General features: G+C 39.6%; 1 protein-coding gene and 1 pseudogene across 1 annotated transcript; one reads left to right on the top strand and one right to left on the bottom strand.

Annotated features, from left to right (window-relative positions):
* Positions 1–9,698: 9,698 nt before the first annotated feature.
* LOC143908489 (uncharacterized) lies at positions 9,699–10,187 on the bottom strand. The gene has a single exon (XM_077426173.1). The coding sequence runs from the start codon at positions 10,185–10,187 to the stop codon at positions 9,699–9,701; it is 489 nt and encodes a 162-aa protein (XP_077282299.1).
* Positions 10,188–10,685: 498 nt separating this feature from the next.
* Positions 10,686–15,845, top strand: LOC143908509 (uncharacterized; annotated as a pseudogene).
* The last annotated feature ends 1,964 nt before the right edge of the window (positions 15,846–17,809 follow it).

Here is a 17,809-nt window from a genome sequence, read left to right as displayed (position 1 = left end):
GTAGTTTTCGGTGTTTACGTGTATTAATACCTTGAATTCGATGTCTAGGTGTCCCAGGTTGCCGATGACGAGGTCCAGATATCGCGCTCCGTAGTTTTCGGTGTCTAGGTGTAATAATACCTCGAATTCGATGTTCACGTGTCCCAGGTTGCCGATGACGAAATCCAGATAGTGCGCTTCATAGTTTCCGGTGTCCAGGTGTAATCGTACGTTGAATTCGATGTCTAGGTGTCCCAGGTTGCCGATGACGAGGTCCACATAGTGCGCTTCGTAGTTTTCGGTGTCCAGGTGTAATAATACGTTGAATGCGATGTCTAAGTGTCCCAGGTTGCCAATGACGATGTCTAGATAGTGAGCTCCGTAGTTTTCGGTGTCTACGTGTATTAATACCTTGAATTCGATGTTTAGGTGTCCCAGGTTGCCGATGACGAGGTCCACATATTGCGCTCCGTAGTTTTCGGTGTCTACGTGTATTAATACCTTGAAATTGATGTCTAGGTGTCCCAAGTTGCTGATGACGAGGTCCAGATAGCGCGCTTCGTTGTTTTTGGTGTCTAGGTGTATTAATAACTTTAAATCTGAATGGGTGCGTTCAGCCAATACTCCGCTAGCCTAGCAATCGTGAGCAGTCGCTCGTTTTTGCTCGTTTCCTCTCCTTTTTTATCCATTAGGTCAAACGAGAGGAAACGAGCAAAAACGAGCGACTGCTCACGATTGCTAGGCTAGCGAAGTATCGACTAAACGCACCCAATGTAAGACACGTAGATATCGAATTCGAGGTATTAATACATGTAGACACCGAAAACTACGAAGCGCACTATATGTGGACCTCGTCATCGGCAACTTGGAACACGTGACCATCGAATTCAAGGTATTAATACACCTGGACACCGAAAACTATAAAGCGCGCTATGTGAACCTCGTCATCGGCAATCTGGGACACCTAAACATTGAATTCAAACTTGATTTATAAGAATCGACTTAAAATTTTTCTAGCGGCAGAATTAAAATTATGTTATGACATAATAAAAATCGCTGAATTAAAATTATGTTTAGACATAATAAAAATTGGACAAAAATTATGTCTAGACATAATAAAAATTGAACGAATTAAAATTATGTCTGACGTAAAAATAATTATCCAAAATATTGATACCTGACGATATCGGTACATATACAGTTGCGAACAACATTCAGTAAGACACGCAAATAAAAATAAATAAAGAATTTTACAGTTAACGACTTATTAACATTAATCATGCTTTATTGTGATTATGTTTTATGTTGAAATTGAAAAATATATACAAAGTGTACAACTAAAAAGGTTACAGATTATTATTAAAAAAAAACTAAGCAAAATATTAAATTGTTGTTTTTTTTTAGAAATAATAGTCCGTAACACTTTTAGCTTCATATCTTGTATTGTATACTGTTTATAAGATTATAAGATATATTGTTTTTAAGATTAAGGTGCGTAACACTACAAAAAGGCGTGATATCCGTACAAAATTACCTTTTTAAAAAAAAGGTAAAAAAGAGCGCCAAGTACACGCATAGTAGTGTATATGTATTATGTTGTTACCCTGTTATGTTGTTACCTCGAAAAAAAAACAAAGTGGTAGTATTATACCTCCAAATAGCTTTATCCTGTACATACTGTTTATACAATGCGTAATATACTACAAAAAGGCGTGATATCCGCACAAAATTACCTTTTTTAAAAAGAGGTAAAAAAGGCGCCAAGTACACGTATAGTAGTGTATATTTTGTTACCTAAAAAAAAAGAAAGTGGTAGTATTATACCTCCAAAAACCTAAGTAACAAGTGGTAGATCATTATATCTCGAAAAATCTTGAAAAAAATCTAAGCAGTAGTATCTTTATTTCCGAAAAATTATAACCCAAGTGATACATGTCACAAAATTATGTTACCTTATCAAAAAGAAGAGTCGCGCTTCAAGTGATCTATTACAATTACAAAAAAGAAATGATATCTTTTTAAATTAGAGCGCCAATTACAGAGAGAACATGTATATTGCCTCAAAAAATAATTGTTGCACTACTTTGAAAAATCTTTACATTGTGTCAATTAGAAAAGAATGTATGATAACAAATTTATAAGATTAAAAAATTTTATTTAAATTTAACAAGGGAATACAAAATATTTAAATACAAAGTTTACATGTATATTTTTTAATGGCCACAAAGAATTACAGAGGTAACAGTACAAAATAAAAATATTTTATTAAAATACATAAATTTTTCTTGTAAAAAAACTTGGCGCTGCTAGACCTCGAAATTTTAAATAAATAAATAAACTTATTTCATACTTAATTATAAGCCGCATTATCCGCCGTCCGCGTCGTCACGCACACCCATATCACTCACTCCCACATCCACGCTGATAATCATTTAATATTACTCCCATCGCATTCTTCTCTGAATTATTTTTATTTATTGTTGTCCTTATTTATTTAAAATTTTGAGGTCTAGCAGCGCCATGTTTTTTTACAAGAAAAATTTCTTTTGCTCCAAAGCGTCAAGTAATGCTAATTTTTGCAAATTAGGGGTATAATTACTTAAGTTTATTGTTGGAAAAAATCATTAAATTCGATCATTCTTTACTTAAGGATTAAAGCTATAATCAAACTAGAGATTGAAATTGAGATTAGATTGGAATTTGAACAATGAGAAAAAAGAAAACTACTCTCTCTCTCTCTCTCTCTCTCTCTCTCTTTCACGTTTAATGAATTTTGCTTTAATTGGTCAAATTGCAATTTAATCTCAATCTTACAATCTCAATCTCAAATCTGATTACGACTTTAGACTTACCACACTTAGTAGATTCAGCCTTAAGACTGGAACACAGATTTTTGCATAACGCATAATGTATAAGACATAAGGGATTTAATTAATCAGAGTTCTTCATTCTCATCCTGAGGATAGAAATAAAGAACTCTGTTTAGTCGAATTCTTTATGTCTTATGCATTATGCGTTATGCAAAAGTCTGTGCTTCATAAATTATAATTTACAATTTGTAGATTATGATTCAGAACGCGCTTACAAAGATGTTAGCATGTTCTGAATATGGGCTGTTATGTTTATGTTGATGTTCATGTTAATTTATGTTGATAATTATGTTGTTTATTTTTATATATTTTATTTTTACATATTATTTTTTATATCTTCATGTGGAGGGGTAAAAACCTCAATGGTGTAAGTCAAATTTTTAAAAATATTTTTTCGTGTGCATAGATGCAATTTATATATTGTATAGATTGCATCTATGCACACGAGAAAAAATTTAAAAAAATTTAACTTACACCACTATGACTTTTACCCCTCCATATATGAACATTTTACAATACCTTCACTGATTTCTTCTTCTTCAATATCTCTGTCTATTGCTTCTGTCTCTTTTTCATGACATATTTCCTCAAAGTTCATTAATCTTTCTTCTTCTTCTTCTTTCTCTTCTTCTTCATCCATCATACATGTGTCCTGTGGTACGCACTGTGCACTTGTTAGTTTACAATATGTGTCGTCAATATCTGTGAAGATTGTGGAACTGTCTCCTGCAGTATTAATGCCTGATGCAATGGTGTATCCAGAATGTTTGCCCAGTATATACCATTTAAGTCTATTTCTTAATTCGACTGGTGTTGGATGATCATATCCTCCACCCATCATTCTTAAATAAGAAAACATATTTTCAAGAAGATCTTGATTTAATCTGTTAGTGAATATATATTGAACTGGACGCGTTTCTGATGAATATTGCTCTTTTATATATACAAACATATCACGTAGAGATTTGTTGCATAATAGTAGGTAAGGTAGGCCGGTTCCAGACCACATACCGAGGGCGAGGGGGGGTGAGGGGCGGGGGGGGAACCGCGGGCGGGGGGGAACCGTAGGCGGGGGGGACCGCGGGGGAGGGGGGAACCGTGTGTTTCGGCGCCGCGGGGGAGGGGGAGGGGGGACCCGCATGTTTCGGCGCCGCGGGGAAGGGGGAGGGGGGAACCGCGTCTTCGGGCGCCGCAGGGAAGGGGGAGGGGGGAACCGCGTTTTTCAGGCGTCGCGGGGGAGGGGAAGGGGGAACCGCGTTTTCGCCGCGCCGCGAGAGTCCGCGTTTCGGGCACCGCGGAGGAGGGGTCGGCCGCGTTTCGCCGCGTCATGTTTTCCGGCGCCGCGGGGCGACCGCGTTTCGCCGCGCCGCGGAGTCCGCGTGACTCACTGCCCTATGGAGTCTCCTCGCGAAATCCTGAAGTCCATGCTCGTCCTGGTTGATTGCAAATACCATGTACCGAGGGAGACGGAACGGTCCTACCGCCATGGCAACACCTCATTTACATCGGCTGTACTTGGAGGGGTGACGAGACGTCGACTCTTGTGTACGTCAAGGGATGCCAGAAACGAGAATGGCTGGTGGATCTGCTTGAGAATAAAGCGAGAAGACATCTAAAAATTGAGACTTTGGATGCAGATTACGAAGATATCGAATCTTTAAATAATCTAGATGTTACTAATACTGTAAGATGCGGAAAACATGTTAAGAATTGCGCATTACAAAATGTATTAAAAATATTTAACTGGTGGTCGCGACACCAGAAAAAAATATGATTTTTTTTAAATAAACTATATATGTATATATAAACGTTTCATTTTCTTTTCCCACATACTTTGTAGTATAATATATTTTAAGTGCATGATAATTGTTTTAAAGATGTTTTAGTTGTTTTAAAGATGTTTTAGTTGTTTGATAGTTGTTTTTAACGCTGTTTTAGTTGTTTGATAGCTGTTTTTAGCTGTTTCATAGCGGTTCAATAGCTGTTTGATAGCTGTTTTAGTTGTTTGATAGCTGTTCAAGAGCTGTTTGATAGCTGTTTTAGTTGTTTGATAGCTGTTCAATAGCTGTTTGATGGCTGTTTCATAGCGGTTCAATAGCTGTTTTAGTTGTTTGATAGCTGTTTTTAGCTGTTTCATAGCGGTTCAATAGCTGTTTTAGTTGTTTGATAGCTGTTTTTAGCTGTTTCATAGCGGTTCAATAGCTGTTTGATAGCTGTTTTAGTTGTTTGATAGCTGTTCAAGAGCTGTTTGATAGCTGTTTTAGTTGTTTGATAGCTGTTCAATAGCTGTTTGATGGCTGTTTTTAGCTGTTTAAAAGAAGTTTGATAGCGGTTCAATAGCGGTTATACAGATCGCAGTTATACTGATAGCTGTTTTTAGCTGTTTAATAGCTGTTCAATAGCAGTATTACAGATTAAACCATTGAAAGTTAATGGTGCGATATCGTTTTCAAGAATATGTCTCGCGGTGACTTCACGCACACGTGCAGGTATTCGCGCAAACGGGGGTCGGGGGCGAGCGAGAGAAACCGCGAGCGAGAACACGCGAGGGAAAGAGAACGCGAACGGGGGAAAGATAACGGGGGCCGGGAGCGAGAAACCGCGCGCGAAGGAGATATAACGCGAGCGGGAGCGTGTGACGTCACGCGGACTCCGCGGCGCGGCGAAACGCGGTCGCCCCGCGGCGCCGGAAAACATGACGCGGCGAAACGCGGCCGACCCCTCCCCCGCGGTGCCCGAAACGCGGACTCTCGCGGCGCGGCGAAAACGCGGTTCCCCCTTCCCCTCCCCCGCGACGCCTGAAAAACGCGGTTCCCCCCTCCCCCTTCCCTGCGGCGCCCGAAGACGCGGTTCCCCCCTCCCCTTTCCCCGCGGCGCCGAAACATGCGGGTCCCCCCTCCCCCTCCCCCGCGGCGCCGAAACACACGGTTCCCCCTTCCCCCGCGGTCCCCCCCGCCTACGGTTCCACCCCGCCCGCGGTTCCCCCCCCGCCCCTCACCCCCCCTCGCCCTCGGTATGTGGTCTGGAACCGGCCTACCTTACCTACTCATAATATAATGCCTTTTTGAAATGGTAATAATAATGATCGTGTTAACTGACCTGGACTATTGACTCGCGGTATCTCAACTCGGTCTCGAAACTTTGTCGCGGATGGTTCGTCGGTGGCTCGTAGGAGTTCTCGATTCGGAGATTAATAATCACACGAGAGGTCGGTTTTCCATTTGCGTCTTTAATTAAATCACGCTGAATAGACTTATTGGAAATACACTCGTTTCGGGCCTCTGCCCTACGCTCTTAGTTCGCGCTCGCTCGTTAATCTCGCGTTACTCTCTCGTCTTTCACGCACCTTCCTAACTCTCTGACTCTCTTGCACACACTGCCTCTCTTACACACACACACACGCTTACCAACGCTCACGCTCTAGCGCCATCTCGGTTCACTCCTTCGCTCGCTCATTGGCTGTCGCCATTACTCTCTATAACGCTCCGTCTCATCGTCTCATTCGCTCGCTTACAATCGCTATCGTTATCAATCGTTTTCCAACTCGCATTGCTTTAATGAAATCATCCATATTATCAAGAATGGTATTTTGTTCTTCTAAATTTATACCATATGCATGCGAGGTGTTATTACTATGTCTATATTTACATTTGCTATTAAACAAGTCAAACCAGTCATTAAATGTTAGTAATAGATCGGCGGTCTGTTTCCATTGTAGAGACTCAAGTAAACTCTGTTCGCCACACCAACGTATCGCTATTGCATTAGTATTCGAAAATACTTGTGCAGCCAGTTTTACGTTTTGTCTCTGTGAGCCTTTGACGTCCAGATGTACTTAGCTTAATTTATGTGCAATTTTTAATTCTCCTGCATTTAGTGTTAATAATTCTTCTAAACATGTCTTGTTGATATGATTACCGTTAATTGCAAAACCAGAGTCCAACAAGTTATTCCGTGCCAATTTCAATAAATGCGGAACATTTGCAAAAAAATATATTTTCAACGAACTATCAGCAGGATGTGTAATAAAATGTTGTTTTTGGATGGTTTCTTGTATATTGTGTTTCTCAGTGGTAACATTAATTCCTATGTTCAATTCGTTCCATAGCTTCATGTTTGTGGGCCCCATGTCATTCGTCACAGCCACAACAATATATTGCACTTCATATAGATTTTTAATTATTGTTAATAGAGTATGCGCAGACATTGGCTTATCATATTCGTAATATATTGGCTGTTTCCATTTATTAAATAACCCTTGAGCCATTACGAATTGACAGGTTTTGTTAGGTTCATATATCTTTTGTTCTTTCCTATGTAAATCTATTTTATTTGAGATGTATAATTCGTCGAATGTTAAAATTGTTAATTTGTCTTCCGTACACAGATTCTGTCCTTTCTCTTTCATAATGTGGAGCACATCTGTTAGAATGCCGGGTGGAATATTAAATGTTGCACCCCAGTTATTTAAAGTGGTCATACATGGTAATGGCATTTTCTTTACATCCTTTAGGTATCGATAGGCTTTTGGACTTATGGATCGTAAAGCAATAGCAGATGTGATATCTTCAGCAGACCATTTTATGCGAGTATTAGTGTTTGAAGACATTAGCAGTTTTATTTGTCCAGCAGTGAATACTTTCTGCAACACATGTATAGGCACTTTATCTTTTTCGTTATCTACTGTCATTTGTGTAATGATTTCAGATTTTTGGTGCAAAGTCTCCGTTAATAGTTCCATCTGTTGTTTTAACTTTTCATTGTCTCCGAGAAGTGTCTGTTTTTCTTGCAATAGTTCATTTTTCTCTTTCAGTAACATTTCCTTTTCTTTTTTTTCTTTTATTAACAGCTGCTTTAATTCTGCGGATGTATTTTGTTCATTCACATCTTCGCTATTCCTGTAAAATATAAATGTGTGATTTAATAGCAATACATTAACATAGACTTAGACCGAATTTACATCTTGGCAGAAAAGTAGAAAATAGAAAAGCAGAAGCCAATCAGAATTGGTAATGAGCTTACTAAATAGTAAATTTGATGGTAGCAAACTTATTACCAATGCCAGTTCTGATTAGCTTCTGCTTTTATGTTATCTGCTTTTCTACCAAGATGTAAATTCTGTCTTGTAACATTAAAACTATTAAATATGGCCCTGTGCACAATAAAGAAAATATTAGAAATAAATATTAAATAATAGGAATTATTTTAAAATATTAAAATAAAAGACTAATATACAAATACAAATTCGGGTATAAAGTCCTTTATATCTGAATTTGTATTTGTGTATGTCAGGGTCTCTTCGATTTTATTATTTTAAATTTTCTAATATTTAATATTTATTTCTAAATATTTTCTCTATTGTGTGTAGTGCCTATGGATACATTATGCCATACATTGTGTTTGTCTCTTCTGTTCTCGCATCGAATCCAAGAGTGTCATCCGTATTTGTGTTTACCTCTTGTATATCTTTTTCTCGAACAATTTCATTTAAAAGATTGTGTTCATGTTTCTGTGTCTGCTGTGCATATTTTACGAGTTCAGCATAAAGTGGTACACCTGTTCTTACTGACTGATGTCTGAAAAACAAGTACTTGTCTATAGTAGAATTTAAACATCACATTAGTTTTACAAATATAGTGTATACTTACTTTGCTTTCATTTTACTTTTTTTTTCTAAATGTGATAATAAACTTATATATATATATATATATATATATATAATGAGTCGCGGTGCATTACACCTTGGAGGCAGTTTGGCATTGCATTTCCGTTCCTCTCCGCCAAGCTTCTTGATCCTGGGTCAGCTCTTCCTTCAGGTTTCTGATCTCCATAGCATGTTTTATTCCTTCGTTCCAGGACCGTCGAGGTCTACCCTTCTTTTTTTTCCCGGGGGTTTCCACTTGTATATTCGTTTTGGACATCTTTTGTCCTGCATTCTCAATATAAGTGACCAAACCATTTGAGTCTTTTTCTCTCAATTCTATCTACCACTGTATCTCTCGCATCCATCATGCATCTAATTTCTTCGTTCGTTCTCTTCTCCAACCTTGATATTCTAGCGCTTCTTCTTAGATAATCCATCTCAACAGCTGTCAATCTTCTTTTCAGGTCTACTTAGTGACCATACCTCCGAGCCGTAACACATCACCGACTCCACCATTACTTTGCCTATTCTTTTTTTATTCTTTCTAGATATATTCCGATCCCACCACAGTGAGTTTAAACTTATTTTTCTATCTTGACATATTTGTTGTTTTATCTCCAACGCATTTAGGTTTTCTGTGTCAATATGAGTTCCCAAGTACTTGAATGTCCGTACTTGTTTAATCTGAACACCCTCTTCTATGCATACTTTGAAGCTTGGAGGCGAGTTAACAACTAGATATTCGGTTTTTTTCAGACTAACTTGGAGGCCTCAGTGTTTATATTTTTTGTACAACCGTTTGATCATAAATTCCAGGTCGTACGAGTCCTGTGCAAGAGCGACTTGGTCATCCGTGAAACTGAGCGAGAATAAAGTGCCTTCTCCTACAGGGATCCCCATCCCTTTACAATGTGCCTTCCAGTTACGCAATGCCATCTCTACATATAGGTTAAACAAAATGAGTAACATGCTACATCCTTGCCTTAGCTCCTTAGTAATTTTAATGAGTGCCGAAAGATGTTTCCCTATTTTGATCCGAGTAACATTATCTTTATAACATTTCCTTATCACTGCTAATAAATGTCGGTTGATGCTTAGCAAACGTAGTGCCTCCCATAGTTTGACCCGTGGCACTGTGTCATATGCCTTCTCCAGATCGATAAAGGCCAAATGGACCTTTATCCCGGTTGCTATGCGTTTTTCCACTACTTGTTGGAGTATAAACAAGTTGTCTGTGCACGATTGGCCCGGCGTAATCCGCTCTGATCCTCTCCAATCTCTTGTTCCAGGTCCTTTTGCACCTTCTCTTGAATTATTTTCCCATATAATCTCGCGAACGTGCTCAGGATACTGATGCCTCTGTAACAATTTGGATCTCTTCTGCTACCCTTCTTAAAGAAGGATACTAGATGAGCACTTCTCCATTTCGTTGGCGTTCTGATCTGTTGGCAGCAGCAGTTCATCAGGAATGCTATACGCTTCACAAGCATAGGTTTTTTAGCTTTCAACAATTCCACTGGGACGTTTCCTGGGCATGGAAATTGCCCATTTTTTATTTTAGAAAGTGCCACATTGGTTTCCTTAATGGTAATACCAATATTCCTCTCTGTATTTTCATCTGGTGTCTCCACCCTATCGTCCCAGCCCCCGCTCTCCGTCAACAGATCCTCATAATAGTTTTTCCAATTCGCCATAGGAATTAGACCCTCCAGAGCGTTCCGCCGTTAATTCCGCTTCAGATTTGTGACAGTCCTCCATGCCTCCGTTGTTTGTGAGCCTCCTAGCAGGTTCTCGATCTGAATACATTTTTGCTCCCAGTACTCATTCTTAGCATCCTTAATTCTTTTCCTCAGTTTTTTATTCTTTCTTTGGTACTATGTCCTTTTTTGTGACGATTTATCTCTTAGCCACCTTTTGCATGCAGCATTTTGTTGTGAGCGCACAACGTTATAATGATTAATTAGTGCGCTTAGCAATAGCGAGTTGCCTACTATAAGTAATCCGACCTTAGCGACTAAAGTCGAATCTGAAGTCCGCCGAAATACCTGATGATTGCAACGGACGATCGATTTTCCGATGCAAACCGACACCAGAACCAGGAGCGTTCAACTTCAGGACGACCGAAAGCGCTGATGTGAAGGTCAGCGCAAAGCGCTAACAACGAAAAGTCAACGCTAACTTGGGAGCCCCCAAGTTAGCAACAGGATGTCGATTCCGACACTATAAATACCGCTGAATAGGAAGATCGGGCGGGCAGTCGCTAATACATTTAAGCATATACGTGCGTCACAATAACCGTTATATTATTCGTCAAATTAGTAATTGTAATAATCGTTAAGCGACTTTCAAGTATAACGCGAATATCGGAACTTAATCTTAAGTAACTATTGTTAACTGATCAAAAGAAATATATTTCAATTATTTCATTTAAAACAGTGTGACGAATTAATTTGTTCTCCGACCCGCCCAAGCAGCATTTTGACGTCCGCCCGACGTTAAGATAAACACACTTAACGTTGGTATCCAACGTTTTTGCTACGTCGTTTCAACCCTCTTTTGCACTAATTTGGGGAATCAAATTTAGGTTGTACCAACGTTGGAATCCGACTTATATAAGTTAAATTGAGGTTACATTTTTTCCACCAGTTTTAACGTTGGTATGTAAACTTTGATTTTGTACACTCTGCTAGACCTGAGGTTATTTTTTCACAACGTACATTTTAGGTGTAGTTTTTGTGCTTCCATTCAAACCATATGACGGCATTGGTGTAATAAATGTATCATAATACGTACTTATCAATTTGGCACAAATAAAATGGCTTTATAGGAAAAATATAGTTTGCGCAGTCTTTGATACTATTGTAATTTTGCCATAAATACACGAACCCAGCACTGAAATTGTATAACAAAACCCACTTTATTGATAAATGTGGAAATGATAGGTCAAAATTAGACGAATCCTTTCTAAAATATTCCAATTTACTAAATATTCTAATAAATAACTAAAATTTTCCAAAGTGTAGATTTTAATTTTTTTTCATCAAAATTACTTTTAAGATAAATATGTTGTCAAAACTTTAACAACAGATATTATATAAATGCTTTAAATTGTTAATAAAGTGCGTTAAAAAATTTAAATCTAAATATACTGGAAAATGGCGGATTATTTGCCTTTCTCTTTGAGGAATGAAAATGGCGAAGTCAGCGTTCCACACTATATCAAACTTTACGTAGTAAAAGGTGCGATAAATTCTACTAAAATTTGTCTTTTCGTATAAAATAATTAACTTTTTCCGACTTTTCCAAACTAAGTAGTATACCACTGTAGGCAAAATTGTACCTATATTGACTAAAAGTCTTAACAAGGTCGCCAAACTGACTTAACATGTCGATAAAGTATTAATTAGTTGAAAATTCTATACTAGATTTGCGAATGAGTCGTATATTTTAACTAAATCCGACCTATGCAATACCATCTATATGGTGATCTAGAGCATGGTTATGGCAGCCGTGCAGCCGAGCAAACGCGCTCTCGAGCTGTGAACCGCGCGGCGCGCGCGCGTTGTTTCCCGACGACGCGACGATAACCGCGTGAGATGAAATGGACCGGTTCGGCCGTGGATCGTCAACATTCGTCGCATAGTCTTCATAGCTCACGCACGACGCCGCGAATTGCCGTCGACGATGCCCGCTTGACGCAGCAGTAATCTGCTCTACATTTTTTTAGGCAGAATTTGTTACCATTTCTCGCGATTTCTTAACGTCAGTCAGAAATGACCACAGGCGACGTTTCACAACGTTAGCGTTTTACAACGTTTGATAACAAAACGTTGGTTTACGTTGGGAATTACGTATTGAAGTCGCTCGAAAAGTGTAGTGCAGAGTCAGGCGAACGTTAAATATCTTAACGTCGGGTAATAGGACTTAAACTGTTTCGAATTTGACGTTGGGAAAGTGATAAAAAAAGCACGTCGTAATTTTAACGTTTAGACAACGTCCAAAAAACGTTAGTAATTATAAGTTACATTTTATAACTTTCTTGAACCGCTTACAACGTTGTGATTAGTAGAAAAGTAGTCCTTAGTCGGAAAGTTAACCGAAAAATGCTGCTTGGGCGGAATCCCCGAATCCTGTGCTAGCCCTGAGCACAACTCGCGGTTACGGCACAACAACTGGTGGCAGCGGTGGGACTCTGGCACATCGGAGAACGTTCGCGTCGCGTGTGTTCCCGTCGCGAGTGTCACGAGTATTCTCCTAAAAAGAAACAGCAAATAAATAAAAGTGATGAAATCAGCCCTGAGGGAAGCACCCGGTAGTAGCCCGCTCTAAAGGAAGGAAGCACCCGGTAGCGGCCTACAAGTATCAGCAACACCGGAGAGGCAACGACCTACCGTAACAACGACTCACAGCCGAGCAAAGAGACGACGAGACAACGGACAACGACCCGGCAGACTGCTGACAAGCAACATGCGACTACTAATGTAAGTCGAAACATAGTAAAGCGTATAATTGTAAAGCGTTATAAAAGCGGTATATGTCGAAGGACTGAAACACGTCCCGCCGAGCAAATCCGAAACTTACAAAATAAAAAGGCGCGACTACATTAAATGTCGGACGGTAAAACCCGAGATCGCCCTGTAACTAACCCGTCGTGGCTACATAGAGCCGAAAACGTGCCAGCGCGACGAACACCTAGAGTCAGCCCTATAGGTCCCGTACGAATAGTAGAAGAAGCCGTTCGCGACATTGCAAAAAGCGTGCGACGTAGTTTAAATTACGCGGACGAAGACTCGTCAGTATTAGAATCACATCCTAACGTCATACTAGAGACATACGCGAATTTGCCTTTTTAGATACTAGTCTTTTAGACGAAAATAATGGTCTCCGAGATAACGTCGATAACGCTATTAATAACAAAAACGGAAACAAAAACAATAACTATAACGACAGTAACATACTAAGACTGCACCCAACCGTAAGTGACGCACGTTCAGATACATCGGCCAATACGCAGAGTATTAACTCCGGGAGAGGAGAATTCTCGCTAACGTTCTACGACAGTAGCGTGTTTGATCCGAAAGAAGAAGATTACATTCCCAAAGCCGAAAAAATGAATCAGCGAAAAGAAGCGGCTCAAGCTAATGCACCTCGCGAAAACGTACACGAAATGCCAGTAACGCCCGAACAAGTCGACGCGAAAATTAATCGTCTGAGGTCAGAAAACCAACGGACACCCGCGAATAATCCACGTCGAACTTCGAAGCCTGCGCGAGAATGCCCAGGGATGCAGGAGTCCATATTCGGTGAACTATTAGAAGAGATGCGTGCAATACAAAATCGCTTGCAGAGATTAGAGACCGCGAATTACGAACGCGACGACAACAGAGTCCGATGCGCCTTTAGTAACGGTCCATTTGACATAACTTACGGACGAACGTTGAAAGACGTCAAAAACCAACACGATCCCGCAAAAACGCACATTAAATTAAAAGAAGTCCGCGATATGATTTCGGAAATCGACGGAACTTCGCGCAGTCAAGTACAAAAATTTCTAAACGCAACCACCTATGTGATGAACGAAATTAATCCCGCAAAGGAAAAATTGTTGTTAAAGGCTATACTCTGCACGAAATTAACGGAAAAGGCAGTGTACGATTTCCAAACGCGAGACATACATTCTTTTGCTCAATTGAAGCAGGAAATAGAAATGTGCTATTTAGCAAAGCGAAGCACCACACACATTCAACGAGAATTTAATATGATCCGGCAATAGCCAAGCGAAAACGCTAGAGAATACGGCCTCGGCGTAGATAAATTATCTATGGAACTTTATCAATTAATGATCGAAGGCCGTGAACATTCTTCAGAACAAAGAAAAGCGATATTAGATACGATACAGAAACTAGCGCTAGAAAATTTTCAGCTAGGACTCCGAGATGACATTCAAACTATCGTGCGATCACGGAATTACGCTAACCTCACAACGGCAATTTTGAGCGCTACGTCAGAGGAGAAATTAAAAAGACCTTTTCAGCGCTCGACATATAATACCGACCGAAGCAAAAACGGTCAGAAGCAAACCTGACAAGCTGGAAGCGTCGGAGTTAAATGCCATAAATGCGGAAAGCTAGGCCATAGCGGATAAGAATGCCGTATGAGCCGATACGCCAATAGATATTCTCTCTCGAGAGCAGAAAAACCCAGCGGAATAAATACCATTGAGAAATATTGCTCCCACGGCAAGAAAGCAGAACATCGAAGAGAGGACTGCTGGTCACTGAACGGACGATCCGAAAAAGAACGGAATCGGCAGTCTAAATATAATACACGTGAAAAGAAACCGATAAATGCGACAGAAAAAAGTCGAAGAAATAAGACCCCAAAGCCGGATGATGAAACGTCATATAGCGACAGCAGCAGCAGCAGCCGCAGCAGCGGTAGCGACAACAAAGAGAAACCGAGAAAGCATAAGACGCGACACGCGCTCGAGTACCGAGTAGCTCAAGTGACAGGTAAAACAGATAAGAATTTTAATCTGGACCTTGTCACTCTTCCGATGCGAGAAGCAACTAAGGGAAAATTAAATTTTTTGCTTGATTCCGGAGCCGCCATCACCTTTATAAAGGTAGGAAAATTAAAAGATAATACTAAAACATGAGAAAAGAAAATAGCGCTAACCGGTGTAACTGGGCATCAAATATACACCCTCGGAAAAATACGAGCCACAATACTCGTGGCAAGAAAACCCTACGGCATACGATGTATGTAGTACGAGACGATTTCCCAATGGACTACGAAGGCATACTGGGAATAGATTTTCTGAAAAATCATTGAGCCGTTCTCAACCACGCCAAAAATCGATTGAAAATCGGTACCGCAACGTTTAAACTACAGCCGTATCGAAAGTTTACCTTACCGCCGCGCAGCCAAACAATATCCGCGATGACCCACTAATAGAGTATATCTAGGTATCGTAAAGGGTGAAGAGACAATTCCGGGAATATTCATCGGTAACTGTATGATAAAACCGATAGAACTTTATCTGTCCCATAAGCGTAGTAAATGTCACTGAAAAGCTCGTCGAAATAATCACACCGCGTGTAACTCTAGAAGAGGTACCGGTGACTGACACGGCCGACATACTCACATTACAGCCGACAGAAGAACGCGAATCAATTACAGAGCGACGCGAAAAATTATGTCATAAATTAAGAATAAATCATTTAAATAACAAAGAAAGAAATGCGTTAGAGCAAATATGCGATGATTATTACGATGTATTCCACTTAGAGAACGACAAGCTAACGTGCACCCCGACAGTGAAACATGAGATCCCGACTGTGAGCAGATAGCGCGCCGGTGAACGTCCGACCTTATCGCCTGCCAGAGAAGCATAAGGAGGAAATAAATCGACAAATTAACAAGATGTTAGAGGATGGAATTATTCGCCCTAATACGAGCCCGTGGAATTCTCCAATATTAGTGGTACTTAAAAAACCTGACGTTTCAGGAAAAAATAAAATTCCGAATTGTTATAGATTTCTGCAAGCTCAACTACCTTACAATAAGAGACTCACTCCCATTACCAAATATTGCAGAAATACACGATAAATTAGGAAAGGCAAAATATTTTTTAACCTTAGATCTCGCATCCGGTTACCATCAGATACCGATGCATGAGAAAGATAAAAAGAAGACAGAGGGGAGACGGCTGGTCTAGTCGGTAGAGCGCCAGATTCGTAATCCGGAGCAGGTTGTACAGTTAGTCCAGTCGGCACGTCGTTAAAAATGACAAATAAATCGACTAATTAGGACAAAGCTGCAAAAAATTTTAATCGCTTTGTTTGGGTGTCAGTAATGACATATTAAGTTTTTGACCTCCCCCGTGGTGTACTTCGGCCGCCATCTTGGAAGAAAGGGGTAAAAAATCGGTTTTTTGCGAATATCTCGGTTTTCATTAGACTTAGGCTAAAATAGTTTAATGCAATATTGTAGGGAAATACATTTTCTACAAAAAAGGAAGTATAGGTTTTTTTCCTACGACCAATAGTTTTGGCGGTAAAACCGGGAAGAGTAGGATATTTTTTTTAACAAACGGTTTTAACGACTCTATCTGGCCGTATCTCACTTCTCAGGTAAATGGCGTTGTTATTGTGCTAGTGAACCGTTGTCGTTTCACACATCTGGCTTTGTATTATTTACTCGACAATGCTATAAACACTTCTTGTTAAAAGCTAGAGGGGGGGGCATCCAAGATTTTAAATAAATTAAAATATATAGTTATGACGATTATCTCACTGTTTACAATGTTCTGTTTACAATACGTCCTTCGGTGGCTGGACTCAAGTAAAAATTTATATAGCATTGACTTTGGTCGACGTTGCATGTGTTTTCGTGTTCCTATACTAAAATAAAATTATGAATTTAGAGCAGTGTTTTATTTGTGAGAAGATGTTATCCCGCGGTGATACAGTTGATGTCAAAGGGAGAGGGATTAAAACTCTCATCGAGAGCAGTAGAGAGAGAAAAGACAATAAACAATTATTCCTAAGGGGATTAAACTGTGTAACTGTGCACGTCAAGTGCCGGAAATCTTATGTAGATAAAAAACTTATAATTGCATTACTGAGAGCCAAGGAGAAAGCTGTTTCTAGTGTAATCGGCTCCCGAAAATCGAGCATTCCATCTTTTGACTTCAAGACGACATGTCTGTTTTGCGCAGAAGATGCATCGGAAGAATTTGTAAAAAAACATACAAAGAAGAATGTTGCAAAGCGCGATACTGTGCACGTGATCAATACGATGCAAGTTAAAGAAAATATTTTGGAAACTGCAAAGAAAAGAGGAGATACGTGGGGCAAAACTGTAAGTATGCGCATCTTAAACGTAATAGATTTAGTTGCAGCCCAGGGTCGATACCACGGTTCATGTAAAAAAATTCTCATAATATTAATAATAAATTTAGTGGATTAGGCCTACAGAAAACACCACATTAAAAAAAAAAAAAAAAAAAGAAAAAAAAAAAAAAAAAAAAAACTCACGCGCTTCTAACTGTACCGCAAGGTGGTGAGAAAACGAGTTCAAAAGTATACTACAGCCTCTGAGAAGTGAGATACGGCGAGATAAAGTCGCTGAAACCGTTTGTTACAAAAAGTATCCTACTTTTCCCGGCTCTAGCGCCTAAACTATTGGTCGTAGAAAAAAATCTATAGTTCCTTTTCTGTAGAGAATTTAATTCCCTACAATATTGCATTAAACTATATTTTAGCCTAAGTCTAATTGAAACCGAGATATTCGCGAAAAACCAATTTCTCAC

This window comes from Temnothorax americanus, unplaced genomic scaffold (assembly GCF_048541705.1).
Source record: "Temnothorax americanus isolate GAGA-0224 unplaced genomic scaffold, ASM4854170v1 Scaffold97, whole genome shotgun sequence".
Taxonomy (NCBI): Eukaryota; Metazoa; Arthropoda; class Insecta; order Hymenoptera; family Formicidae; genus Temnothorax; species Temnothorax americanus.
The sequence above is the reverse complement of the archived record's forward strand: the minus strand, read 5'-3'. Positions and strand labels throughout refer to the sequence as shown.